Source organism: Podarcis vaucheri, assembly GCF_965113315.1.
Source record: "Podarcis vaucheri genome assembly, chromosome: Z".
Classification (NCBI taxonomy): Eukaryota; Metazoa; Chordata; class Lepidosauria; order Squamata; family Lacertidae; genus Podarcis; species Podarcis vaucheri.
Genome location: NC_138758.1, coordinates 35,094,954 through 35,122,227, shown reverse-complemented (window position 1 = coordinate 35,122,227; position 27,274 = coordinate 35,094,954). Strand labels below are relative to the sequence as shown.

Here is a 27,274-nt window from a genome sequence, read left to right as displayed (position 1 = left end):
CCGGGGACAGATTTGCAAATCTGGGGACATTCCGGGGACGGAATATATCCGGGGACAGATTTGCAAATCTGGGGACTGTCCTGGTAACCCTATTTTATGAACCTCCTTCCATTGTCTGCCCAGCAGGACGGCGCTCAAGCCACCCTGCAAATAAAATAATAGTATTTCATTTGAGCATGTATTTAATAGTTGAGAGTCTTGGGGTTTGGGGGGTTAGGTCGTGATTGTGCGTAGGGTCAGGGTCATCGTCCTCACTCTAGGTCGAGGCTGTGCTGGGGACTTTGGCACTACTTCCGGGGTGTCACACCCCCCGCCCCGACTTTAACAGCTCTAACCACTGTACTACACTGCTTATATCTTTCAACCTTACACGTGCGCGCGCTTGCGCGCTTTATTAAATTATATATTGTATATAACGCACACGAAAGCAATCCATGTGCTTGTTCAGTAACTCCCTTAACAACAGCCAATGAAACTGGCTTAGCGGTTGCTAGGATGGAAACTCCGCCCCAAACAAAGATGGCGCCGGGGCTTACGGGAAAGGGAAGGGGTCCTTGCGGGGGCTGCTGGGAGTTGTAGTCACCGCGTCGTGCTTGCGAAGGTGGGCGGTCGGACTTGCAAAAGTAGCCGCCAGCGCGGGGCATTGCTGGCCCTTTTGCCGGCGCGGCGTCCACCACCATGCAGCGGCTCCGATTCCGCCTGCTTTTGCCGCCGCCGGTGCTGCTCCTGCTGCTGGTGGCCGCCTTGGGGCCGCCTGGATCTGCGGGTCTGGAGCCCATCAGCACCGGCATCGCCATCGGGGCGGCCTCGGCTCTGACCGGTTACCTCTCCTCGCCCCGCTTCTACTGCGCCTTCGTGGAGTGCTGCCCCGGCGAGGAGGAGCGGCCCAACAGCACCGGTACCCGCAGGCAGGGAGGGTGGCTGGCTGGCCCCATAGAGGGGCAAAAAGCGGGATGTAGCAGCCCTAGCCCCACCATAGAGAGGCAAGGAAAGAGGACGAAAAATAAGGCAGGGATGCCCCCCTAGAGGGGACCCCCCCTCTTATAGGGAAGTTGGAGTTTTTTGTTGGGGGAGGGGAGAGAGAGAGTGAAGTAGTTTTGGCCCCATAGAGTTCAATGTGGTTGTGCTGTGTGTTTAAGGAAAGAAGTTGCCTTAGAGTCCACCTAGCACAGTATTATCTACACTGCATTCCTGGATTTCTGAAGGATATTCCCAACTGTAGCTGGATAATGCCCAAGGTTTATTTATTTATTGCATTTATATCCCACCCTTTTCTCCAAGGAGCTCAAGGTGGCATACACAGTTCTCCCTTTCTAATTCAATCCTCACAACAGCCCTGGGAGGTAGGTCACACTGAGAAGCTGTGGCTGGCCCAAGGTCCCTCAGTGAGCTTCAAAGGCCAAGTGGGAATTTGAATCCTGGTCTCCCAGGTCCCAAGCCCAGCACTCTAATCCCTGGACCCACACTGAGGGTTGCAGGAGTGCCTCTCTGAAATCAACACTCTCCACCTTTGCCTCTTTGCAGCGCTCCGGCAGAATCTGGACAATAAGCTTTTCGGACAGCACCTGGCGAAGGACGTGATCCTGAAGGCGGTGACCGGCTTCGTCAACAACCCAAACCCTAAGAAGCCCCTGGCACTCTCCCTGCATGGTTGGGCAGGGACGGGCAAAAATTTTGTCAGCCAGATTGTTGCCGAAAACATCCACAAGGCCGGGCTGAAGAGCAAATACGTCCACCTTTTCCTTTCTACACTGCATTTCCCCCACGACCACCAGATTGCAATGTATAAGGTGAGGGTGTAATTGGTTGAGTGTTTTTGCAAGGCTTTATGTTGCTGATTCTAGGCTTATTTTGTTTCCGTTTTACAGAGTGGGCAAAGTGAGGCAGCTCTCAATCTCAGCTGGAGCTGATGGGAGCTGTAGTTGAAAGCATTTGGCTATCATTGGGTTAGTGAAGGCTGTAGTACAGTATAGCCAAGAGTACTGAGATATCTGAATAGTAAAACTCAGTGGTGAAGCACATGCTGCCTCCACTCCAAATACCACCTGCTGGGAATTTCAAGGAGCTGCTGTTGTGGTTAGACCTTGCTGGTGCACCTCCAATAGGCAGCTGGTGGGAATAGGAGGCTGGACTAGGTGGGCCACTGGCCTCATGCTGCAGACTCCACTTATATTCTTAAGTTTTTTGCATGCAGAACCCCCAGTATCTCCCTTGCCTGACAGCCTAGATAACCACTACCAGTTAGTGTTGACAATACTGGGCAATATTGGCAATGTTGAATTCAGCTCTTTAATTAACTGTAAGGACTAGAATTTTACTTTATGTTAAGTGGGAGGGCTGTGGCTCGCTGGGACAACACCTGCTTTGCATGCAGAAGGTCCTGGGTTCAATTCCCAATGGCATCTCCAGGTCTAGGAATGTCCTTGCCTGAAACCCTGGAAAGCGACTGCAAGTCAGTGTTAATAATAATAAAATAAATAAATAAATAAATAAATAAATAAATAAATAAATAAATAAAAACCCTTTATTGTCACTATACCACCTGTGTGCAGTGAAATTAAACGAGCCCCCCCCCCCAATACACTCAGTCTTGTTCTCACTCTGTGTGCTTGTAAGAAGTCAATTGCACCACTATTTTTTTTCCATTCAGCAGCCCAACAGCCCACGGATAAAAACTGTTCTTTAACCTGTTGGTGCGGCTGCCTATACCTGTTGACAATACTGAGCTAAATGGAACAAGGGTCTGCTACCTGTCTTCCTTTTCCAGGGTCCCTATTCCCCTGAATAATAGAAAGCTTTTTTCCTGACTTTTTCCTGATCATTCTTTAAAGCTTCTTTTTGCATCCATGAGCGCTAGAAACTTAAAAGTTACTCTAAATGAAGCAGAGGTTCTCAGGAACACTGGGTTGTACACGGCTTGCTAAACAGTAAGCTTGTGGGGAATCCTAGCTTGCAGAGGGAAACTGAGGTCTCTGGGACTTGCGCCACGTAGAGACTTTGTTCTTCATTTGGAAATGCTTTCAATATTCTAGAAGGGCAGGAGAAGGAGCACCCAGAAAAAGAAAACTTTGGATTTTTTGGATCCTATTGCTGTGGCCTTTTGATCACTCTCGAAAACCAGTAGTGGTCATTTGCCTTCCAGTAAAAGGAGTTAATACAGGAGAATAATGGAAAGTGAAAGCTGAGAGTTTGTGGAGCTGCTTCCTTTTTTAGGAATGGAAGGAGCTGCCTTATACGACCGTGGTTAAGAAGCCCCCATGTCTGAGAAATTGGTTAGTTGCCTACCCTGGATGGGGTTGCTTCCCCCCCCCCCAAGAAGAAAGTTTTCAGTTTGGGGGTACTTCTGCATCCAGTTCTGTCACTGGAGGCTCAGCAAACTTCAGTGGACAGCTCAACAGCTACAGCCATCCCTGGACCAGGAAAGCCTTGCTACAGTAGTTCATGGGTTGGTTGCTTCAAGACCGAATTACATCAATTTGCCCTGTGTGGAACTTCCCTCACACATGACCCAGAAGCTTCAGTTAGTGCAGGATGCTGCAGCGCAGTTGCTGACAGGAGTGAGGGCCTCGTCAGCATTATAACACATGTGCTCAGAGATCTGCACTGGTTGCTCATTTGCTACCGGGCCATGTTCAAAGTGTTACAGTTTGGGAACACTTTATCTACATCATCACCTTACCCCACATGTGACTGCTTTGATCAGCCAGATTGGCACTACTACAGGTACCATGTAATACCCATTCCACATTTTAAAGAACTTGATCATTTAGTGGGGCAGCACCTGCACTTTGGAAATCCCTGCCTCTTGATATCAGGCAGGCACCTTCACTATACTCTTTTCAGTGCCTCCTAAAAACATTCCTGTTAGGCCAAACCTGCTCACATGCTTAGAAAGTTGATGTGGATTTTAATTTTAGTTAACTTATTGTGTATCATAATGTATTGCATTTCTCCATGTTTTTATGGTTTTATCTTTTTTGCAAACCACTTTAAAGTTGTTACTCTACAGTTCTGTGATCCTGTGTTGCAGGTCAAGCTCTGTTCTAAAGGGTGCTTTTACCCTCTGCCAGGTTCAGGCCAGCAGTAGCCCTCCTCCTGAATGCAGTTTGGAATTTACACCAGTTTACATTAAGCTGGCATAAATTCCACCACTCTCTTAGATTTAAAGATCACTCTGTCTGACTGTTGCTTTGTTTTATTGGTCAATTACTCAAGTCGGGTGTCAGGGTTTTTTAATGTTAAAATCTGATCATCCTCCATAATTGGGTTAATGCTGAAGAACTGTAAGATCAGCTGTCAGAGCTGCTACCAGGTCCCAGCTCACATAGGACCACGCCACACAGCGTCCACTTTAAAAGAGTCTTTATTGAGTTACAGGTTTCATTTCCGAACTGCAGCGTGCAGCTCTACACCTTCTGCCCTAGGTCGGCGAAGACCCATCTGAGTCCCCGCCTCTTGCACACCAGCTTAATACCCTAGCCTTGCTCCACCTCCTTCGCCTCTCCCTACGTCTCTGGGTCCTTCTGCCCCCCTGGGACTCCTCCCTTCTACTCTCCTCTGACGCTGACCCCCCTGATCCTTCCGCTTCCTTTCGGCGGGCTTTGGGACCTGGCTCACTCTCCGGGCTGCTTACTGCTCCAGCTTCCGCTGCATTTGAACTTGGCGCGCGCGCCCAACTCTCTACTTTCCTCTTGACCGTTGCCTCGCTCTCTGAGGAGGGCGTGACCACCCCTGACTCGTGCCCTCCCTCCTGCTGACGGCCTCCGGAACCCGATGCCTGGCTGCCTTCCTCCCTGCTGCTCTCAGTCTTGAGCGTGGGTCCCGACTTCCAGCTGCTGCTCTCTGAATCTCCTCTGTTCCCTTCCTCCTGGGGTGTCCCCCCGGATCCCCCCCTTGCTCTGCTCACTGGGGCTCCCTTTTGGGAGTCCTCTGACTCACTGCTTAGGCTTGGAGATCTCGGGTCGTCATCATCACTCATTCTCCCTTCGGCTTCCTCCCCCTCGCTCTCTGTTTCCACCCTTCTCTGCGTTTCTGCTTCTGAACCCCTGACATCCATCCCCCCCTCGAAGTCCCCCCTTCCCCCCTCCCCGCTGTCAGGTGTGGGTGCTGGGTGCTCCATCATCATGGGAGGGAATGCTGGATACAGGTCGCTCCCCGTGGGTGGCCGCCAACTGAAGACCTCCGAGTCTTCCCCCTCGCGGTCGTCGACGTTGACTTGTTGCTCTTCCATCTCTGTACCGCCGTGCTCGAACCCGAGGTCCTCCCCGAACACGTCCATGTCAGTCTCTGCGTCGGTTGCTCGACCTGGCATCTCCAGCCACTTCCTGCGCCATTGCTCCTCTGGTCGATCGTCCCACCAATACGAGTTGCCTGATGCCGAACCTGCCGGTGAACCTTCTGGGGAACGGGTGCTCCGTGCGGGTTCCCCTTCTGAGTCGAATCCATGGAACGTGCTGGAAGAAAGTGTGGGTGTGAACAACCAGTCGTCGAAGAAGCTCGCTGGCATGGGTTTGTGTGGGAAGAGGGCATGAAACTCGTCCTTGAGCAGGGGTTCCTCCAAAGCGTAGTCTGGTACCCAGCTATTGGCGCTGGCCCGGGTGCCCTCTCTGGCTAAGAGGTATTCGACTCCCCCTTCCCCCCATCTGGAGTCCAAAATCTCCGTGACCTCGTTGATGTGGTCCTGGTGCTTCACCCCCCGCGTCTCCGTCCGTTCCCGGAGCGGACTTGGCGCCGTCCCTGGCTCCTGGAACCTGTGAGGTGCCTTGTAGGGAGTGAGCACCGACCTGTGGAACACCGGATGCATTCTGGAACCCTCCGGCAGCGCCAGTCGGAAGGCTACCGGGTTGATCTGCGCTTCGACTTGGTACGGACCGATCTGCTTGTGCCCCAACTTCTTCTTGGCAAGTGACCTGGTCGGCACTGCGTGGGCTGCCAACCAGACCCAGTCTCCCACTTGGATCACTTCGCCAACCCGCCTGTGCTTGTCAGCTTGCACCTTGTAGGCGTGCTTAGCTAGCTCCAGCTGCCGTCTGAGTTGATCGTGGACCGCCTGCAGCTCTGACGCGAACGCGTCCGCCGTCTGTGGTTCTCCTTCCCCCACTCTCTCCAGTCCCGGGAAGGTTCTGGGATGCCTCCCATTGTTGGCAAAGAACGGCGTCACTCCTGTGGACACGTGCTTCGTGTTGTTGTAAGCGAACTCGGCTAGCGGCAGGTAATCCACCCACGTCGCAGGCTGTTGATTGGCATAGCATCTCAGGTACTGCTGCATGATGGCATTGACCCTCTCTGCTTGCCCGTTGGTCTGCGGGTGTCTTGCTGATGCCAGATTGACCTTGACATTTAGAAAACCCATCAGCTTCTGCCAGAAAGACGAGATGAACTGGCGTCCGCGATCGGACAGGATAGACCGTGGCAGGCCATGCACTTTGAACACGTGATCTATGAACAGTTTGGCGGTTTGTTCCGCCGTGGCCACCTTCGCGCACGGAATGAAATGTGCCATCTTGGTGAACAAGTCCACCACCACCAGCACAGCTGTCTTGCCTCTCGAGCTGGGTAAATCCGTCACAAAGTCCAGGGCCACCCTCTCCCACGGTTCAAACGGCGTTTGCAGCGGTTCTAACAGTCCCGCCGGTGGTCTGTGTACCGGCTTGGCCCTCTGGCAGGTGTCGCACCTCGCGACGTAGTCCGCGACCTCCCCTCTCAGCCTGGGCCACCAGAAGTCTCTCGCGACTAATTCCATCGTTTTCTCTGTGCCAAAGTGACCGGCCGTGGGTGCGTCGTGCAACTGTTGCAGTACCTTGGCGCGAAGGTCGTCTCCTGGTACATAGACAGCTCCTTTGCGTAGGAGCAAGCCGTCCCGCACCTGGAACTCGTCCGTGGTAGCCGTGCCTCTGAGCAGTTCCGCCATCTTGTCTTGCGCGAATGAGTCGTCCCGCAATGCACGTCGCACCGCGTCCAGGTCTACTGTAGCTGAGGCACACGCCCACGCCGTCGGTGCGAAGATGTGCATGGCCGCCGCTGGCGTCACCTCTTCTAGGTATTGCGGTTTTCGGGACAGTGCATCCGCCATGATGTTGGTGTCTCCTGGGACGTACTCTATTCGGAAATTGAAGTCAGCAAAGAACTCCGCCCAACGTATCTGCCTCTGGTTCAGGAACTGAGCCGTGCGCCAGTGCTCCAGATTCTTGTGGTCCGTGCAGACCTGCACCGTGTGCTTGGCGCCGATTAGGAAGTGCCTCCACGCCTTGAAAGCTGCATGAATGGCCAGCAACTCCCTGTCCCAGATGGTGTAGTTCTGCTCCGACTTGCTGAGCTTTCTGGAGTAGAACGCTCCCGGCCGCCACACCCCCTGCGGGTCTCGCTGCAGCAGGACAGCTCCCACGGCTCTGTCTGACGCGTCTGTCTCTACCCTCAACGGTTTACTGGGGTCGATATGCAGCAGTTGCTTCTCCGATGCGAAGAGATGCTTGAGCGCTTGAAAGGACTGTTCCGCCTGCTCCGTCCAGATGAATTTCTTTTTTTTGGAGCTGAGCGTGTCCGTAATTGCTGCCGTCTGCATCGCGAACCCCTTGATAAACTTGCGATAGAAGTTGGCGAAGCCGACAAACCGCTGGACCTCCTTCCGGTTGCGCGGGCTCTTCCAATCCAATACCGCACGAACCTTGGTGCTGTCCATGGCTATCCCCTTGTCCGACAACTTGTATCCCAGGAAATCCACCTCCGTCGTGTCGAACTGGCACTTCTCCAGCTTGGCGTACAGTCTATGTTGTTGCAACCTGCTGAGCACCTCCCTCACGTCTCGGTCGTGAGCTTGCTGCGAGTCAGAGAAAATCAGGATGTCATCCAGGAAGCAGACGCATGTCTTGTAGAGGAGTCCCTCCAACACGTGATGCATAAAAGCTTGAAAACAGTGAGAGCCATTTTGTAATCCAAAGGGCATAACTCTGTATTCGTAGGTGCCCAGCGGTGTGAACATGGCCGTCTTCCACTCATCGCCCTCCCGCATGCGGATGAGATTGTACGCCCCTCGCAGGTCCAACTTGGTGAACACGCGTCCCTTGCGCACCGTCGCGAGGAGGTCGTCAATCCTGGGCATGGGGTAATCAGACGGTTTGGTCATCTGGTTCAAAAGGCGGTAGTCCACAACGAGTCTTTTTTGGGGCGTGTCTTTCTTTTTCACGAAGAAAACGGGACTGCCCCCCACTGCCTTGGACTCTCTGATGAAGCCACGCTCCAGATTATGCTCGATGAACTGTTTGAGTTCCTGCATTTCATCTTCAGACATGGAGTATAGCCGCCCCTTCGGCAGCGTCGCCCCCGGTAGGAGGTCAATCTTGCAGTCATATGGCCGGTGAGGGGGTAGCTTGTCCGCCTCCTTCTCGCAGAAGACCTCCAAAAAGCTCGCGTATTTGTGGGGGACCGCTTGCAACGTTCCCAACTGCAGTTGTGATTCCTCCTCCTCTCCCTCCCGACGGGGCAGGATGCAGTGTTCTGCGCAATAAGAGGAGCCGAAGATCAGTTGTCTCTGGTACCAAGCCAGTGTCGGACTGTGCCTGTCCAGCCAACTCATGCCCAACACAATGGGCGTGTCCGACAGTTGGGTGACATTAAAACTGATGACTTCCCTGTGGTTGCCAAGGCGCATCACCATCGGTGGCGTCTGCTTCACCACCTGCCCCCCTAGCAACTCTCTGCCATCCACTGTGACGACTTGCAGGGGCAGAGTGGCAGGCAATAGCTGTATAGCGTGCTGCTCCACAAAGCTCTGCGCTATAAAGTCTGCGTTGCTTCCAGAATCCACAGAAAGCGGCACTTCGATAGTGACGCCGTCGGGTAGCTGGAGAGACGCTGTGAGCTGCACTACTGGTTTGGGTGGGAGGGGATCCGTGGGTTGCAATATCGCTGGGGACTGCTTCACAGATGCGTCTGGCTGGGCCCCAGTGCCTCCGTCTCCAGCCAGACATCGTCGTTTCCCTGCTGTGGTTCTCCTTGCTGCGTTGCTGCAGTCACCATTGCTGAGGCTGCAGTGTGCTTGTGGAGCCTCCGGGGACACTCCTTCGCCAAATGGCCTGGATCCTCGCAGATGTAACACTTCCTGTTCCCTCTAGGAGGCTTCGCTTTCACTGCTGCCGGTGCTAGGGCTCTGGCTGCTGACTGAGCCCTTGCACCTCCAACCTCCATCGGTTCCCCTCCCCCTCCTGGCGGAGGTGTGGATTGCGCACGCGCTGCTTCCCTCGGAACGAAAGAGAAACTTCTCGCTGCTTCGCGCCCTCCCCGTCCTTCATCTCTGCACCATGGACGTTCTTCCAGCCTCACCCCCACAGTCAGCGCCCTTTGGACCACTTCCTGCGTGCTTCGGGGCCTCTCCCCCCTTGCAATTTCATCCTTAACCGCAGAACTTAGACCCTCCCAGAAGAGGTCTCTGACAGGGGGCGAATCCCGATCCCATTCTAAAGCACTGACCAGCGCAAAAAATCGGGCGTGATACTGCCGGACGCTCGCCCTCCCTTGTTTTAGTCCATGAATCTCCCGTCTGGCAAGATCCACATCAATAGTAGACAAAAAACACGCATCCATCGCTTTGATAAAGGCATCTGCATTCTGAAGCGCCGGATCTTTATCCCTCCACAAATTGCGCAGCCAGGCTTTGGCATCCCCATGCAAATGGGACAATATGAACCCCACCTTCTCTTCCTCATCTCTAAAGTCTTTTGCCAGCAGTTGCAGTGCGCACATTACGTCTGCTCTAAAATTAGGGTACTGTTGCAAAGTCCCATCGAAGTGAGCCACAAGCCCTCCTGCTCTCCGTGCCAATCCCACGCCCTCCGGTCTGGGTCCCGGTTGCCCTTGCTTAACAAGCATTTCAAACCTGGCGTGTAGGTCTCTGTAGGCGGCTGTAGTCTCCTCCTCCCGTTTCTTGGAAGCCAATACCTCTGAGGACAACTGGGTCACTGCCTCTTGCAGCGCGGAGATCCTCTGTTCTTCCGTCATCTTGCTAACCTTTGTGAGCTTGCTTACAGACACCCCTCTTCCTCCCCTAGCGGCTTCTGCTCCCGCTGCGAGGTTTCAGGTTTCTGAAGCTTTGATGAGATGGGTCTTACTGTCAGAGCTGCTACCAGGTCCCAGCTCACATAGGACCACGCCACACAGCGTCCACTTTAAAAGAGTCTTTATTGAGTTACAGGTTTCATTTCCGAACTGCAGCGTGCAGCTCTACACCTTCTGCCCTAGGTCGGCGAAGACCCATCTGAGTCCCCGCCTCTTGCACACCAGCTTAATACCCTAGCCTTGCTCCACCTCCTTCGCCTCTCCCTACGTCTCTGGGTCCTTCTGCCCCCCTGGGACTCCTCCCTTCTACTCTCCTCTGACGCTGACCCCCCTGATCCTTCCGCTTCCTTTCGGCGGGCTTTGGGACCTGGCTCACTCTCCGGGCTGCTTACTGCTCCAGCTTCCGCTGCATTTGAACTTGGCGCGCGCGCCCAACTCTCTACTTTCCTCTTGACCGTTGCCTCGCTCTCTGAGGAGGGCGTGACCACCCCTGACTCGTGCCCTCCCTCCTGCTGACGGCCTCCGGAACCCGATGCCTGGCTGCCTTCCTCCCTGCTGCTCTCAGTCTTGAGCGTGGGTCCCGACTTCCAGCTGCTGCTCTCTGAATCTCCTCTGTTCCCTTCCTCCTGGGGTGTCCCCCCGGATCCCCCCCTTGCTCTGCTCACTGGGGCTCCCTTTTGGGAGTCCTCTGACTCACTGCTTAGGCTTGGAGATCTCGGGTCGTCATCATCACTCATTCTCCCTTCGGCTTCCTCCCCCTCGCTCTCTGTTTCCACCCTTCTCTGCGTTTCTGCTTCTGAAACCTGCTCACATGCTTAGAAAGTTGATGTGGATTTTAATTTTAGTTAACTTATTGTGTATCATAATGTATTGCATTTCTCCATGTTTTTATGGTTTTATCTTTTTTGCAAACCACTTTAAAGTTGTTACTCTACAGTTCTGTGATCCTGTGTTGCAGGTCAAGCTCTGTTCTAAAGGGTGCTTTTACCCTCTGCCAGGTTCAGGCCAGCAGTAGCCCTCCTCCTGAATGCAGTTTGGAATTTACACCAGTTTACATTAAGCTGGCATAAATTCCACCACTCTCTTAGATTTAAAGATCACTCTGTCTGACTGTTGCTTTGTTTTATTGGTCAATTACTCAAGTCGGGTGTCAGGGTTTTTTAATGTTAAAATCTGATCATCCTCCATAATTGGGTTAATGCTGAAGAACTGTAAGATCAGCCTTTTCTCTTCCTTACTGCTTTGGTCCAGGAGCAATTGCAGAAGTGGATTCGGGGTAACGTCAGCGCTTGCGCCAAGTCGGTATTCATATTTGATGAGATGGACAAGCTTCACCCAGGACTGATAGATGCCATCAAGCCTTTCCTTGACTACTACGAGCAGATTGACGGTGTCTCCTACAGGAGGGCAATCTTCATTTTTCTCAGGTTGGGAATCTCTTTGCCTTCAACCACAAGCCCTTCATTTGATGGTTTCCATTTGAAATTAGACAAGTCCCACTGGATCAGGTCATCAGAGGCCCATCTAGTCTTTTAAACTGGAAGCTCAGAAGCAACTGAGTACAACAGCACCTCTCCCCTCCTGTGGTTTCCAGCAGCTGGCATTCAGAGGCACTCTGCCTCTGACAGTGGAGGCAGAGCATAGCCAGCAATAGCATTAGGTAAAGGTAAAAGGACCCCTGACCCATTAAGTCCAGTTGTGACCGACTCTGGGTTGCGGCGCTCATCTCACTTTACTGGCCGAGGGAGCCGGCGTACAGCTTCCGGGTCATGTGGCCAGCAGGACTAAGCCGCTTCTGGTGAACCAAAGCAGTGCACGGAAATGCCGTTTAGCTTCCCGCCGGAGCGGTACCTATTTATCTTCTTGCACTTTGAGGTGCTGTCGCACTGCTAGGTTGGCAGGAGCAGGGACCGAGCAATGGGAGCTCACCCCGTCGCGGGGATTTGAACCTCCGACCTTCTGATCGGCAAGCCCTAGGCTCTGTGGTTTAACCCACAGTGCCACCCGCGTCCCTCCATCAATAGCATTACCTTCTCCTAATCCTGTTTCAAAGCTGTCCAAGTTGGTGGCCATCACTACCCCCTGTGGGAGTGAGTTCCCTGGGTTTAATTATGCATGAAGAAGGACTTTTTTTTATCTGTCCTGAATCTCCTGACATTCAGCTTCATGGGATGTCCACAAGATTGAATGTCAGGAGAAAGGGAGAAAAGCTGTTTTATATCCTCTTTCTCTGTGCCATGCACAATTTTATAAACCTCGGTCACGTTACCTCTTACTGACTTTTTCTCTTAAACTAGAACGTCCCAAATGCATCCATTATATAGGAGAATCGCTCCATCCGCTTTTGGCTGCCCTTTTCTGAAGCTTTTCCAGTATCGTTTTTGAAGCGAGGCAACCAGAACTGTTCGCGCTACTCCGTGTAGGGTCACACCACCAATTAATTTAGTGGCTTTACGATACTGGTGGTTTTATTTTCAAACCCTTTCCTAATGATTTCTAGCATTTCCCCTCTTCACCACTTCTTAATACTTTCCTCAAGTGGGGGTGGGGGTAGAATGCTATGTGTACCAGCATTCTACATTCTACATTGCCCGAATTTTTAAAAAAATGTTTTTAGCATGCACCAAAAGCATCTGACTGATGTCAATAGGCAGGGAGTTCCAAAGTTTAAGTAAGATAGGTTTCTTACAAAATCAGGATGTGTATTGCTTGCTCTGTTATGAAGCATATGGATTCCTAACATGTCTCCCACCCACCCCTTTGGCTTTTCCGACAGTAACGCTGGGGGAGACCTCATCACCAGAGTGACCTTAGATTTCTGGCACAATGGGCGAGACAGGGAGGAGATCCAGCTGAAGGACCTGGAGCCTGTGTTATCCGTGGGCGTCTTCAACAACAAGAACAGTGAGTTTCGTTAGCTGTTCTTTGCCCTCCCCCTTCCTGGTCAAGCAAGAGATTTTTAAATTCTTCCTAACTCAAAGTTCTGTCTCCCATCTGTGGCCCTTTAGTCTGTTGTCGGACTCCAACTCCCATCAGCCCCTGCAACCTACATAGGAAGTGGTCAGGCACGATTAGAGTTGAAGTCCAACAACATATGGAGGGCACCGCAGTGGCTGCCCCTGCCTAGAGAGCCACTGCCGGTCATTGTAGGCAATCCTGAGCTAGATGTATTCTTTAGAATTTATATACTTCTCAGTTTAAAAAACAAATAAGTAGTCAACCATTAGCCAACAAGAGTATACTGAGAAGCAAAGCGGATAGTAAGCCTCATCTTTATTAAACTGTTGCAATAGGGTCCCCACTCACCACACGCAGGAGGGAGGAGAGAACCCTGAACAATGCTATGCAAGCCCTTATATAGATTTTTTTAAATTGCCCACCCTGTAGCTCAAGACCACCGCCCCCAACATGCATACATTACAAAAGGAGGCAGTCTATAGCAGTAATCCTGTCTGCCAGTATACCTGATAATCACTGATTGCATTACCTGGGCAATCTGGCCATTCTTTTGTTATGGTTAATAGTTTACTTCCTGAGTCCCATGTCACAGGCACACCCTGTTCATACACAAATAGGCCCTTAAGACAGGATTTGCAAGCAAAAGACAATGGGAAGGCTTTCCCATTTCCTTCCTTCTTGCAGAGAAATATTTGAGGTCAATTTGGGAGAGTAAAAATGGCTTCAGGATTGCTCTTCTGTACTATTTCAGACACATGGTTTATATACTTACGGTATGTATGTGTTTGCCTTGTACATTTATGAACATTTAATTAATATTTGAGACCTTAGAATTCTTATAACAATATATAGAGTTGGAAGGGACTCAGAGGGTCCTCTAGTCCAGGGGTCAGCAACCTTTTTCAGCCGTGGGCCGGTCTACTGTCCCTCAGACCATGTGGTGGGCCAGAATATATTTTGGGGAAAAAAATATGAATGAATTCCTATGCCCCACAAGTAATCCAGAGATGCATTTTAAATAAAAGGACACATTCTACTCATGTAAAAACACGCTGATTCCTGGATTATTCACGGGCCGGATTGAGAAGGCAATTGGGCCTTAGGTTGCCTACCCCTGCTCTAGTGCAGCCCCCCTGCAAGGCAGGACTCACAGCTAAGTTATCACAATATGCAGAGGCAACGATATCTCCCAGTTCCCAAATCCACTCACCTTCTCAATTTTGCCCTTCCCCAGGCGGCCTCTGGCACAGCAGTCTTATCGACCGGAATCTCATTGATTACTTCGTGCCATTCCTTCCCCTGGAGTACAAGCATGTGAAAATGTGTATCCGGGCAGAGATAGTCTCCCGCGGCAACCCTGTCGACGAGTCAGTGGTACAGAAGGTGGCCGATGAGATGACTTTCTTCCCAAAGGACGAACGGATCTACTCCACCAAGGGGTGCAAGACTGTACAGACCAAGTTGGACTTGGTGGATATTTGATTTTTTTTTTAATGCCATTAAACCAGAAAGAGGAGGATGGTGAAGGGTTTCTTAAATCTGTTATCCTCTCTTTCTCCAAAGCACTTTTAAAACTTTTTTTTTTTAAAATGAAAGATAAACTCTGGGTGTGCACTTTAAAAAATATTGTGTGGGGCTCTTAGGAGCTGTTGGCTTTTTATGGTCACACCTTAGACATTTCCTCTCGCAATGTGCCATCAAGGAAACAGGTACCACTCTTGGCTTTAGGTAGAAATCACAAGTGTAAGACCAGGATGGCAAACTTTTGGACCACCAGATATTGATGGAGTACATCAGGTGTAGGGAACCTTTGGCCCTCCAGACGTTGCTAAACTACAACTCCCATCATCCCTGGCTACTGGCCCTGCTTGTTGGGCACCGATGGGAGTTGTAGTTCAGCAACAACTGGAGGGCTGAAAGTTCTTCACACCTGGTTTGTAGCTCCCTGACTGTTCACCATGGTGGCTGCTTCAAGCCTCAGTAACAACTGGAGATCCACAGGTTGCCCACCCATGATGTAAGACAAGCCCACAACTATGGACCATAAAGGATTAGCGTTCAACAGCTGGGATTTGCTAAGAGTGACTTTGCCTCTCCTCTCCACATTCCTCTAGTCCAGTGTTTCTCAAACTTAGGTCCCCAGATGTTGTTGGACTCCAACTCCCATAATCCCCAGCTGGCGGAACTAGTGGACGGGGATGATGGATGTTGTAGTCCAACATCAGCCGGGGACACAGATTTGAGAAACACTGCTCTAGACTATGACACTCAGTATGAAATTAAGGATGGCTAATGCTGTTGTGGCATCCGTACCTGCTCCCGGGTGTCTTTTTGGGAATTTCAGCTCATGGGGTCATTGGGAAGCAGAGTGCTTTTCTCCATCTGTTGGCTAAAGCATTGCAAATTGTGCAAGGGCATTTTCCTAGGGAAGCTTGAAGTTATTCAGTGTGCAGGTAACCAGTGGCATGACCAGCTCTCCCTATGGATGGAAAAAAAGGTGGGGTCCTCTCTGTATATGGGACTCTAAAGCTTATCCACCTTCGACTGTAACAATGCAGTTAGGTGTCAGATTGAGCTTAGGGAAACTGGCTATAATAGGCCATGAATTTGTATGTCTTTGCCCCTTAAATCTTGACAGTCATCCTTCCAGGAACAAAACACTGTCCCTAAAGGAGCGGGGGAGTGTTGTGTGTGTGTATAGTTTGCCTGTTGATGGGCTGGAACATTACCCTAGAGTTTTTGACGAGGTTTGCAGCTTTGGTATAAGTCTGAAAGGGGATTTAACTTTGGGTTCACTGTTACACATAGCCTGATTGGGTCTTTCCCAAACTGGCATGCCTTCCTGCCCGAAGATGTTGGATTCCCAGTTCCAATCAGCACACCCCAGCAAGTGTGGCCAGCAGTCATGGATGATGGGAGTTGTAGTCCCCAGCTGTAACTTCTGGAGGACACTAGGGTCAGGCATCCTGGTTTAAATCAAGGAGGACTAGAACCCTTTCTCTCCAAATAATGCCTCTCACCAATCCTACCTCTATATATTTTTAATGGAAATTAAGGAACATATTTTTTTAAGTATCTTTTATCCCTCTATCCTTCAAAATGGTGATAAAAAAATTATTAAAGCTGCAGAGGTTTGGGGATGGTGGGGAGAACTTGGTCAATTAACTACCCCCCCACTGCAGCAATAAATATGTTAAGCACATATTTGCCAACCTGGGGCCCTCTAGATGCTTGACTAGGGGTGATGGAAGTTGTGGTCCGAAACATTTGGAGGGCTGCAGGATGGTGAAGGCTATTGTAAGGCTTAATTAAGCAGCATTTATTTAAAGGAATGAGAACATGAATGTGTGAAATGCAATTGGGATGTGTATGTGCACCACAGCAAACAAGTAACTCCAGATGCATCTGAACAGACAGAATAGGCTTCTCTGCAACTTCCTGTTTGATGGAGTTTTAGGAAAAGTAGACCCGTTGAAATTAACTATGATTCAAGTTGGTCCTTTTCATTTCAATGGGTCTGTTCTTGAGTGTGACTGATATCAGCTATAAGCCTGTGTGTGGCTGTAGAGAGAATCCTGTTTAAGCAGAAGCTGCCAACTGAGCTCTGTCTGGGTGTAGCGGTACAATAAAAGGCCACTGAGCATTAGGGCAAATCGCTTAGGCTCCTGCTGCGGTAAAAAGTCGCTGCAAGGGACTAGGCATGAAAGAGGTTGGTTGCATAGTCCCTATTCTCCTGTAGCCTGGACACCATCTCATCAGACATTTTGCCAAGAGACAGAAGTGTGCTGGTTGAGTGTGTACTCGCTTTATCTCACCATGAGGTTATGATGTTCCTTCTCATTCTTCACGGGGTTGCCCCACAGCCCTGTGGTGAAATACAGTGACTTCTTCGCCACTTGGGAATGCAACAGCCAGAAAAATCACCAAAGGATAAATTGGCAGTGTAACAACACGAGTTCAGAGTGTGAGGTTTGATTCTGTGTTTCCCCTTTTAAGAATCCAGAGGAACAGCTCATATGTGGCTGAGAAAGGAGATCAGAATCAGTAGTTATGAAAAAATTGAAACTTTTAATTCATTTTAAAAATGGCCAGTGTGGGCTAAGTTTTGTAACTTCTATGGAGTGATTGTAGGTCAGTTGCTGCTATCTGTATTAAATCTTGGACAAAAGTACCATAAAACAGGTCTCTTGCCTTTCCTTATTTGCTCAGGTGTTCAAAAGTGCAGCAGTTCTGATACTCTGGATACAAGAGTAAGCTTCAACTGCCACAAGCTGCTGTAGTAAAAGGTTTTTGCGCTCTCCTATTGTCTTTCTGCCTTCTTAATCCTCCCTGTGGTTTTGTTCATTGTCCAGGGAGCCTGATTTGTCAAAAAAGCCAGTTTCTAGGGCGATGAGCAACTTCATTAAAAGACCAGGATCCTGTGACCAATCAGATGACCCCAACAGCAGCCCCCCCCCCATCTGTAATACCCAGCAACTGGCATTCAGAGGCAAAATTTGCCTCCAACAATGAGGAGAGAATGCAGCCATATCTGGTCAAATTATGCTGGCAATGCCTTTCACTTATTTGCATGGCAGGGAAGGGGGTGTTGACTGTAAAAGTATCCTACTGTACAGTTAGTGTCATTTACATTAACTTGCTCACCCAACAGCAGCATTTACAAACCGCCCCCCCCCCCCGGAAAGTGGTCCATGGTTTGTGAAAAAGGTTACTTGCCCCTGTTTTAACTCAATAGATGCAGGACAAAGAGACATTTGACCAATTATTTTACAATTTTATTTAAAAAATCAGTTGCAGGGCATAATCGGGTAGTTCTAAATCAAAAAATCACAAAGCTGCAGTCTTCTCCCAACAGCACCTAGTTCAATTTGCTCCATGTCTTTTGGCTGGTTCTGGGTTTGAGGCAGACCAATAAGAGCACAATCCTCTGTGTGCACTTAGAAGCAAGTCCCCCTGTGTTCAACAGGGCCTCCTCCCACCACAGAATATGCCTGCCTGATGCCTAAGTGATGTGTTGCACTTAAAATCAGTGTGAAGAAGTTGGTTGTGACAAACTCTTTCATACGTTGTTCACAGCAAGGAAGTTTCACCATCTCCCCACCCTGCAAACACACTTTGTTTAGTTCTTCACTCCTACAGAGGCTTTTGAAAAAATGGGAGTGGATTTGGGTAGAAGGAAGGGACAGGGGACTTTCTTAACTAATCTAAGCTTGATTTCAAGAGGACCAAAGTGCAACTGACTTTATGTAGGCTTAATCCAATGTCTCAGTTGACACATCAAAATATGTGTGGGTTTTTTGTACTTATGGTTGCTTAAAACAATAATTTGAACTTCTCGGCTGGCAAAGTATGTTACAGTGATACTGCCCTGCTACACAATCTTGTTTCTACATTGTAGCAGTTGCTGTGCAGCCATCACTGTTGACAGCTGTTACCCATGGGTTTGTCCTGCCAAGCCATGGTGAAAACTGTCCCTGGTTTGGTGAGTTACGTGCGAAAGTGAGCCATAAAGAAGCATTTCTTCACAAATGCCCAGACTTGACACAAAAATGCCCAGTTAAGGGCAGCTGTTAACTCTGCTATATCAAACAGATTCCTCCTCTTGGGATGTGTGCCAACAGCAAAACTCAAAAGTGTGTGTGGCAACCTCTTTATTTTTCTCTCTTCCACACTCCTACCTGCCACCAATGTGAAATTAGGCCACAGGCTGACTGCGTGTGAGCTAGATGCTGCCAAGTGTTGAAATGAGGACCTCTTGACACAAAACTGCATAATCCAACAGCAGCACTTGTGCTCTTCGTAAGATTCACTCTCACCCTTTGACAAGTGCCTTTTTAACATTAGATTCACTGGCTTTTCTCGAAGCTAAGCTGGAAAAGTAAGAAGATACACCGAGAGAGCTTTCAGAGGATAGTGCTGAGAACTTGGAAGTTGTGTTCAGGAAGATCGAGAAAAGCTGTTTTCCTTCTGCCCTACGTGAGCTTTGATTTATCACCTGCTCTTCTCCAGCACAAGATGGCTTTATTGGGATGAAAATCCAACATGGTTTCCCCACCACTTGAAATCAGCCCCTGGAAAGCTGTCACAACCCACAAAACAGCAGGAGTGGAAGTTGTCCCACCTGTACTTTAAACCATCCTGGAAACCCCTGCCTGTTTTTGCCTCAGTGGTGCAAAGAGAAGTGGGAATTAAGGCAGGTAAAAAAAACTCTCCTTGTTAGTGCCACCAGTGATTACTACATACTCCTTTTGATGGAGAGTGCTGTTTTCAAAAAGCCTTTCTGAATTTGTTTTATTTGTTTACACATAAATTAGTCTGAATATAAAAATCTCTCACAACCCCCTGCATTCTGAGATTTAAGGCAGTGGTTTTTAAGGTTTTGAGGGTCAAGGAATCTTCTGTGTCACACCTTGCACATTGCAAAGGATTCTGGGAGTGGCCTAGAGGGCCACATCTGCTGACAGGGCAGTGGGTAAGTTTGTTACACTCCTCACATGTATAAGGGCGCAAATACTCTGCTGCTGAATGGAGATGGGGGCCAAGATGGAAGCCAGTCTGACCCCCACAAGTATTCCCTCATTGAGGTTTTTCCACCCATACTGGCCAATTTGTTGATGAACTGCCCCACCCCCCAAACACTTTCAAAGAACAGAAAGCCACCCCTGCAAACAGTTTGAAAATACCATGTTACATAGCTCTCTCTGCTGCTACTACTGAAACTATTTAAGAAAGAGTTGGTGCTCATGGAAAACTACACGTCTTTTCCTAAGCTGCCTCAAGAACATTCCTTCATTCCTTGGGAGAAGTCATAATTTTTAAGAAGATTGGGAGGTGGTTCCAACATCAGAGATCTCATTAGAACTCAGTCACAGACATAGTCACTCTCTAGAATACTGGTCCATAAAGCAGATGTGGAAAAATTCAGGTGGTTTTCACAGGACAGGCATCAGTAAAAGATGCTCTGGAGTGGACCAAACCACAACACAAGGCCACAGGACTGAGTAATTTGTAGGATCAGGTTCGTCATTCCTTCCACTCTGAGAAACTATTGAGTTGTATCCTCTCTTTACATAATTTAAAATCTTTTTTTAAAAAAGAAAAGATTCAGTTTCTCAAAGTTCTGTGATTGGGTTCATTTTCTTCGAAAATCAGGTAATTATAAATATATGCATTACAGGTAGAAATCCAGCTTTGTACAAACAGTCTTGCATCCCTTATCAGAGTAGATCCGCTCTTCTTTTGGGAAGTAAGTCATCTCGTCAGCAACCTGGGTCACAATGTCCTCATCCACCTCGTAGCCGCGGGATTCAAGCTCGACCCGAATGCACATTTTCACATGCTTGTACTCCAGAGGCAGGAAGGGTACAAAATAATCGATGAGGTGTTTGTCGATTAGGCTGCTGTGCCAAAAGCCACCTGCAAAGGAAGGTAGAGATCTTGTTTGGTATGGGGTGGGGAAATATTTTTCTTTCTTTCTTTCATATATTAATTTTCTTTTTGATTTTATCATTTTGTCCAGAATTGCTTAAGGTATAAATACAATAAAATAAAGCTGAATACAGTACACTCCATGCCCTAAATACAATAATTTAAGCTTGATGAGGAACTAAACACATAGTATAGGAAATTATGGCCAAAATCATAACATAATCATAATCAGGCCCATGGGCCACTTAGTCCAGCATCCTGTTCTCACAGTGGCCAACCAGATGCCCCAACATAAAACCCTCAAGCAGTACCCAAGCACAAGAGGAGCCCTCTCCCCTCCTGTGGTTTCCAGCAAGTGCTATTCAGAGGCATTTTCTGCCTTCAGTTGTGGAGGCAGAACATATGTAGCAAGTAGGCTAGCCCTCTTCTCTGTGAATTTGTTTAATCCCCTCTTAAAGCCATCTATGTTGGTGGCCATCACTGCTTTCTGCAAGTTCCTTAGTTTTAACTATGTGCTGGACCACAAACGGTTTGGTAAAAAGCCAAACAATAACGATTTTGTGTCACTAGAGGTTTCATTTGCACTGCTTGCTGAGCTGGGACGTTCTTCATGTGCTCCATGGAGACTTTTTTAGTCGGGGGGGGGCGCACATTCCCACTTGGGCAACCTTCCAGGGGCCACATGCCAGTGGAGGGTAAGACCAGAGGTAAAAGTAGGCAGAGCCAGTGGAGGAACAATGGATGGGACTCTTAACTTTCGTACATGCTAGTTTCACCAAACAAAAGCCAGGTTCGCACACCCCAATGTGCTGGTACTGCATACTCTTGAGTACCCTCAGAAAAAAGCACTGCACCCCCTGTCTTTCATCAAGGTAAGTAAGAGTCACTTTTCAAGGAAAGATTCCAGGCAGCCAAAAGTAGCTCAAGCTGGCCACAGGGTTAAGCTGGGTGGGGGGAAGTGAGCTTGGGAAGACTTCTGAGGGCCAGAGAGACGGGGTCTGAGAGCCTCATTTGGTCCCCAGGCCTACAGATTCCCACCCCTGTGTTAGGCAGCATTGATTTATCTTATTTGTATGCTGCTAATTCACACAAGGTAACATGGCAGCGTACAGCAGCATATACACATCACCACCTTATTTTTCACAAAAGTATGGTTTATAAGTATTTCAATCAATAAAAAAGGACTGGAGGTTTAATATCCCTGATTACTCACTGTTTTTGTTATTGAAAACAGACAAGGTCAGGTCCAGATCCCGTAAGCTCAGGTCCTCCCTCCTCTTTCCCCTCCTCCAGAAGTCCAGCGCCACCTCGGTGATCTTTTCAGCCCCTGCATTACTGAAGTGAGAAAGGAAGGCATTTTTCAACAAGTGCCAGCTTTTAAAACCTTGCAAAATTTGTACTGGTTGCCAGTTTGCTATGAGCCCACGTTCAAGATACTAGTACAGTAGTACCTCTGGTTGCGAATGGGATCCGTTCTGGAGTCCCATTCGCAACATGAGCAGAACACAACCCGTGTCTGCGCATGGCGTCATTTTGCACGTCTGCGCATTTGCGAGTGGCGAAACCCGAAAGTAACCCTTTTCGGTACTTCTGTGTCACCACAGGACGCAACCTGAAAAAACGCATCATGAAGCAAACGCAACACGAGTTATGACTGTACTGATATGTAAATCCCTATACAGTTTAGGACCATGTTAACTAACAGCAGCCTGCTGGATCAGGACAATGGTCATCCATAAAGCTGTCTAATTCTCTTTTAAAGCTATATAGATTGGTGGTCACCACTCAAGGTTACTTGAGAGAACACTTTATCCCTTACATGCCCTGTAGATCCCTGTGGTGAAGTGTCTCCTGCAAGTTCCAGAGATCTCAGAAACCCATTCTGTAATAACTTGGAGCAGGGCCTTCTGTGTGGCTGCCCCAGTTTTGCAGATATGGCAGGTGCCCACCATCTGCACTTTCTGAAAACAATTGAAGACATATTTGTTCTGACAAACTTTCCCACCTGGATAAATGGATCTTTACTATGAGTGCCCAGTGCTTAAAGTTTTTTGATTTGTTTTAAATGTATTAGGTGCTTTTCTGTCTTTTAACTCTTTTTGATTACCTACTGTGTAAATTGTCTTGAAATGGCCATTTAGAAAGCAATTAGTAAATTAATGATAGTAGAGCAAGAAGCTAAGCTGGAAGAAGAAAATTCCCTGCCACCAGATGATCAATAATTTAAAGCCTTAGGCTATGGTAATGAAATCTTTCTTCAGGACATATTCCAAAGATGGAGACGAGAGCTTTTAGTGCCAGCTCCTAAATTTAGAAGTACTTTTGCAGCTTCACATCTAGGCTTGTTCCTAACCTGAGGAAGATGAAGATAGCTTTCCGGTAAGACACACCGTCCAGCTCCTCGTAGTAGTCCAGGAAAGGCTTGATGGAGTCGATGAGGCCAGCGTGCATCTTGTCCATCTCGTCAAAAATGAAGACGGATCTTGGGCAGCTGCTCACATTGCCCCGGATCCACATCTGCAACTGGTCCTTGTTATTTCAAAAGAACATGTTCTATTTATTGACAGTATTGCTAAACCTGCCTTCTCAGCTTGTGGGGAGGGCTCTAAAGATAGCAGGGGGTTGCTTCAGGGGGTGTAGGCTTGGAGCGGGGCAATGGTGGTTCTGGCGAAGTCCCCACCCACCTTCCCTCCCTTCTGTCACTCAAAAGTAGGAATACTTCAGCTCAGTGGGAAACTTTTTTCAGACAAAGAGACACTTCCAGACAACCTCCTGATGGCCTCATGCTAGTGATAGGCAAGGGCCAGAAGCAAGAGCGAGCAATTAATGTACATTGTACTTTTGTAGGGTAGGCTAGTTCCTAGTTCCTGCTCCCCTCTCTGTTCTCCATCTAGGTCAGCAGGAGTCATTTCAGGGTTTAAGGGCATGTTGCAGCCCTTCCCCAGAACCACAGCTGTAAGGAAATAGTTAGATCTAGTCTTAAGATGCAATCGGTCTTTTTACCTTGTACTGGGAAATGTTCTGCTGATGAGGAAAATGCAGAGTGGATACAAACTGATGTACAAATTTGCTGTTGAGGCCTCCTTCAAAAAGGCTCTCCACGATTATCCTACTAGCAAAGTTTTTGCCAGTCCCAGTCCAGCCATGTAAGGAGAGTGCCAGAGGCTTCTTCGGGTTTGGATTATTCAAAAATCCAGTAAGCGATTTCACAATCACCTTCTTCGCCAGATGCTGCCCAAAGAGTCGGTCATCCAAACCCTCTTGAAGCACTGGGGGAATAAAAGGAGTAACTGATTAAAAGAGCATTTTGGAAATCTGAAGTCCTTCTGTGCAAGCATATAATTTTTTGCCTGGCAAAGACTACTGTGGGGAACCCAAACTGTATGAAAAAGCACTACTCCAGTGAGCTACAAAGTAAGAAGAAGAATAGAATTTTAGTGCTGGAAGTGACCCTAAGGGTTATCTAGCCCAAACCCAATAATAATAATAATAATAATAATAATAATAATAATAATAATAATAATAATAATTCTGGGCGGCTTCCAGAAGAATATTAAAATACTGTGATACATCAAACATTAAAAGCTTCCCTAAACAGGGCTGCCTTCAGATGTCTTCTAAAAGTCTGGTAGTTGTTGTTCTCTTTGACATCTGGTGGGAGGGCGTTCCACAGGGAGGGCGCCACTACCGAGAAGGCCGTCTGCCTGGTTCCCTGTAACTTGGCTTCTCGCAGTGAGGGAACCGCCAGAAGGCCCTCGGTGCTGGACCTCAGTGTCCGGGTAGAACGATGGAGGTGGAGACGCTCCTTCAGGTATACTGGACCGAGGCTGTTTAGGGCTTTAAAGGTCAGCACCAACACTTTGAATTGTGCTCGGAAACGTACTGGGAGCCAATGTAGGTCTTTCAAGACCGGTGTTATATGGTCTCGGCGGCTGCTCCCAGTCACCAGTCTGGCTGCTGCATTCTGGATTAGTTGTAGTTTCCGGGTCACCTTCAAAGGTAGCCCCACGTAGAGCGCATTGCAGTAGTCCAAGCGGGAGATAACTAGAGCATGCACCACTCTGGCGAAGCAGTCCGCGGACAGATAGGGTCTCAGCCTACGTACCAGATGGAGCTGGCACCTGGACACGGATTTAACCTGTGCCTCCATGGACAGCTGCGAGTCCAAAATGACTCCCAGGCTGCACACCTGGTCCTTCGGGGCACAGTTACCCCATTCAGGACCGGGGAATCCTCCACACCTGCCCGCCTCCTGTCCCCCAGAAACAGTACTTCTGTCTTGTCAGGATTCAATCTCAATCTTAAAATTCCCCGAGAAAGGCTCAGTTTCTTGATTTATGAGCAGAGTCACAATTTCTTGGCTCTTTCAACCTTCACATCCAGTCGTTAGTGGGGGCAGGGGTTCCGTGGTCAAAGTGCCTAACAAAGAGCAAATAAAAAAGGAGGGAAAAGGATACCCACAGCTTAGTAATAAAGCAGGCAATGCTTATGCAGAAGGTCCAAGGTTCAATCCTCAATGACATCTCCAGGTAGGCTGGGAAAGATCCCTGTCCAAAATCCTGGAGAGAGATGCTGCCTGTTGGTGTGAGCAATACCGAGCTGTATGGACCAAAGGTTCTCCTTCCCTGACAACTGCACACCCTTTCCTTTCATCCATTTCCTGTGATATCACAGCAGTCACCTCTAGATCCACAGAAACACTTAGGCGGACCCTGCACTGCCACTCCCCACCCCATCCCTGACACCAGTGGGAGCGTCTGGTTTCCACCTTCCTACTCTGATGTCAGAGCATGCACACCACTCACCTCTGAGCAGAGCTCACCCCACCTGGGCTACCGCACTCTGACGTCACAGAACCCGAACGCGAAATGCTCCCCCCGCCCCCTCCCACTAGCTCACCTGTCCCGCTGCGGGCGCCAGGCTTGTGGAGGCAGCAGTGGGCGAAGTAGCAGTAGAGCTTCGGGTAGGAGATGATTCCTGTGAGGGCGGAGGCGGCGGCGCCGGCTATGGCTAAGCCCAGGCTGATGGGCTCCACCGCCTGGACGGTCGCGCTCAGCTGCCACAGCAGCACGGTGGCGCCCAGCACGAAACGCCTCCCCGCCCGGCGCGGGGGAAGGAGCTTCATCGCCGCCGCCGGAGGACGAGGAACGGGGCCCGGGAGGAGCAGGACCCCGCTTCTTCCCCGCTGCCCAGTTTGCCTCAGAGCTGGCACTTCCGGTTCCTGGAAAAGCAGGGAAGTTAAATTTCCGGCTCCGCGGGCGCCATCGTGGTGCCGGGCAGGAGCAAGGGCAAGGGCAAATGATTGGCGGAGCGCAGAGCCAGTGGGAAGCGGCGGAGAGAGTATCACGTGGGTTCGACTTTCTCTCTCCGCCTCCTTCTTCCTCTTCGTTGTTATTGTCGAGTGTTAATTCGCCACGTGGGTTACTCGGAAGCAAGCCTCATGCTCTTTGCATTTTTTTATTTTATTTTTTTATTTTTGCTACTTTGCATGGGAGGCTGCTGAGAGAGGTAACTGAAGAGTGAAAAACTAGTTTAAATATATTTTCCATTTCATTATGTATCATTTCCCAAAAGCCTTTAGCTTTTTCATATTTTTTTATATGTATTTTTTCGTATGTCCACATCATATGAAAAAACGTCCCTTCATTATGTTTACACTTCCAGCATTTATTTGACACAGGATTGCACATATTTGCCAATTTATTTGGCGTTAATATCATTTTCCTAACATTTTCCTTTAAAATAAAACAGGCTGTAAATTTCATATCCACTTGCCACAGTTTTTCCCATGAGACCATGTCAATAAAAGGTAAAGGGACCCCTGACCGTTAGGTTGTGGTTGTGGCGCTCATCTCGCTTTACTGGTCAAGGGAGCCGGCATACAGCTTCCAGGTCATGTGGCCAGCATGACTAAGCCGCTTCTGGCGAACTAGAGCAGCGCACGGAAACACCGTTTACCTTCCCACTGGAGTGGTACCTATTTGACATGCTTTCAAACTGCTAGGTTGGCAGGAGCAGGGACCGAGCAACGGGAGCTCACCCCATAGTGGGCATTTGAACCGCCAACCTTTTAATTGGCAAGCCCTAGGCTCTGTGGTTTAGACTACAGCACCACCCGTGTCGCCTAAATCTGCTTTTTAACATTTTCATTGGTTTTCTATTATCATACTATGTTATGGAAAACTTTAATTAAAAAAGAGTTCTGCAAAAAAGGGAAACAAATCCCTCTCTGTCCCCGACCCATAGGCACTGTCAGAGTTCAAAGACACATTTCAGCCATGCAGGGCTTTTAAGTGCTGAGTAGAAACTCCCACCCCCAAATAACAACAGATCCCACAGAGGCAAAATAAATATGATCTGGCAATTCTAATGTTTGTCCAGCAGAGGGCAATAGATGCATTCACAGCATTTCATCCTGGTTCATAAAAAACCCAAAACTTTTTTCCTGTACAGCAGACTTGAGTGATTAGATTGCAAAACTTGATTCCTATTTAGAATCATCCAGGCTGCTCTGCTATGTAGGAAATCCCCACACACCCTTTCAATAATGCTAGAACTTGGGTCACCCAATGACTGTCAGGAGGTTCCGGGCAGAAAAAAGGAAGGCTTGTCTTCACACAACCTATAATTAGAAACCAAGGAAGGTGTGTTATTTATTTATGCCACTGAGCTATAGTCCTAATAAATATGCTGTCATATATTGAGTCAGATTCTTGGCCCATTCAGCTCAGTACTGTCTACACTGACTGGCAGAGGTTCTTCAGGGTTTTGGGAAGGGGACATTATCAGCCCTGTCAATACTAAGATGGGCCAAGGGTCTAACTCAGAATAAAACAGC

The 27,274-nt window shown here is 48.9% G+C and overlaps 2 protein-coding genes across 2 annotated transcripts; one reads left to right on the top strand and one right to left on the bottom strand.

Annotated features, from left to right (window-relative positions):
• The first annotated feature begins 546 nt into the window (after nucleotides 1-546).
• On the top strand, nucleotides 547-17,187 carry LOC309523806 (torsin-1B-like). The gene is made up of 5 exons (XM_082207948.1): nucleotides 547-898; nucleotides 1,525-1,790; nucleotides 11,302-11,477; nucleotides 12,827-12,954; nucleotides 14,243-17,187. The coding sequence occupies exons 1-5, from the start codon at nucleotides 679-681 to the stop codon at nucleotides 14,488-14,490; spliced, it is 1,038 nt and encodes a 345-aa protein (XP_082064074.1). The 5' UTR covers nucleotides 547-678; the 3' UTR covers nucleotides 14,491-17,187.
• Nucleotides 17,188-17,761: 574 nt separating this feature from the next.
• LOC309523807 (torsin-1A-like) lies at nucleotides 17,762-25,662 on the bottom strand. Its single transcript, XM_082207949.1, has 5 exons — nucleotides 25,336-25,662; nucleotides 23,440-23,705; nucleotides 22,790-22,965; nucleotides 21,650-21,771; nucleotides 17,762-20,424 (listed from the first exon to the last, which is right to left on the bottom strand). The coding sequence occupies exons 1-5, from the start codon at nucleotides 25,559-25,561 to the stop codon at nucleotides 20,180-20,182; spliced, it is 1,035 nt and encodes a 344-aa protein (XP_082064075.1). The 5' UTR covers nucleotides 25,562-25,662; the 3' UTR covers nucleotides 17,762-20,179.
• Between the last annotated feature and the right edge of the window lie 1,612 nt (nucleotides 25,663-27,274).

Excerpts from the sequence above, each read along its gene's own strand:
- LOC309523806 (XM_082207948.1), top strand. The coding sequence starts at position 679 with ATGCAGCGGCTCCGATTCCGCCTGCTTTTGCCGCCGCCGGTGCTGCTC. Across the intron at positions 899-1,524 it reads GGAGCGGCCCAACAGCACCG|CGCTCCGGCAGAATCTGGAC; the intron begins GTACCCGCAGGC and ends GCCTCTTTGCAG. Across the intron at positions 11,478-12,826 it reads GCAATCTTCATTTTTCTCAG|TAACGCTGGGGGAGACCTCA; the intron begins GTTGGGAATCTC and ends CTTTTCCGACAG.
- LOC309523807 (XM_082207949.1), bottom strand. The coding sequence starts at position 25,561 with ATGAAGCTCCTTCCCCCGCGCCGGGCGGGGAGGCGTTTCGTGCTGGGC. Across the intron at positions 21,772-22,789 it reads GCTATCTTCATCTTCCTCAG|TAATGCAGGGGCTGAAAAGA; the intron begins GTTAGGAACAAG and ends TTCTCACTTCAG. Across the intron at positions 20,425-21,649 it reads TGTTTTCAATAACAAAAACA|GTGGCTTTTGGCACAGCAGC; the intron begins GTGAGTAATCAG and ends CTTCCTTTGCAG.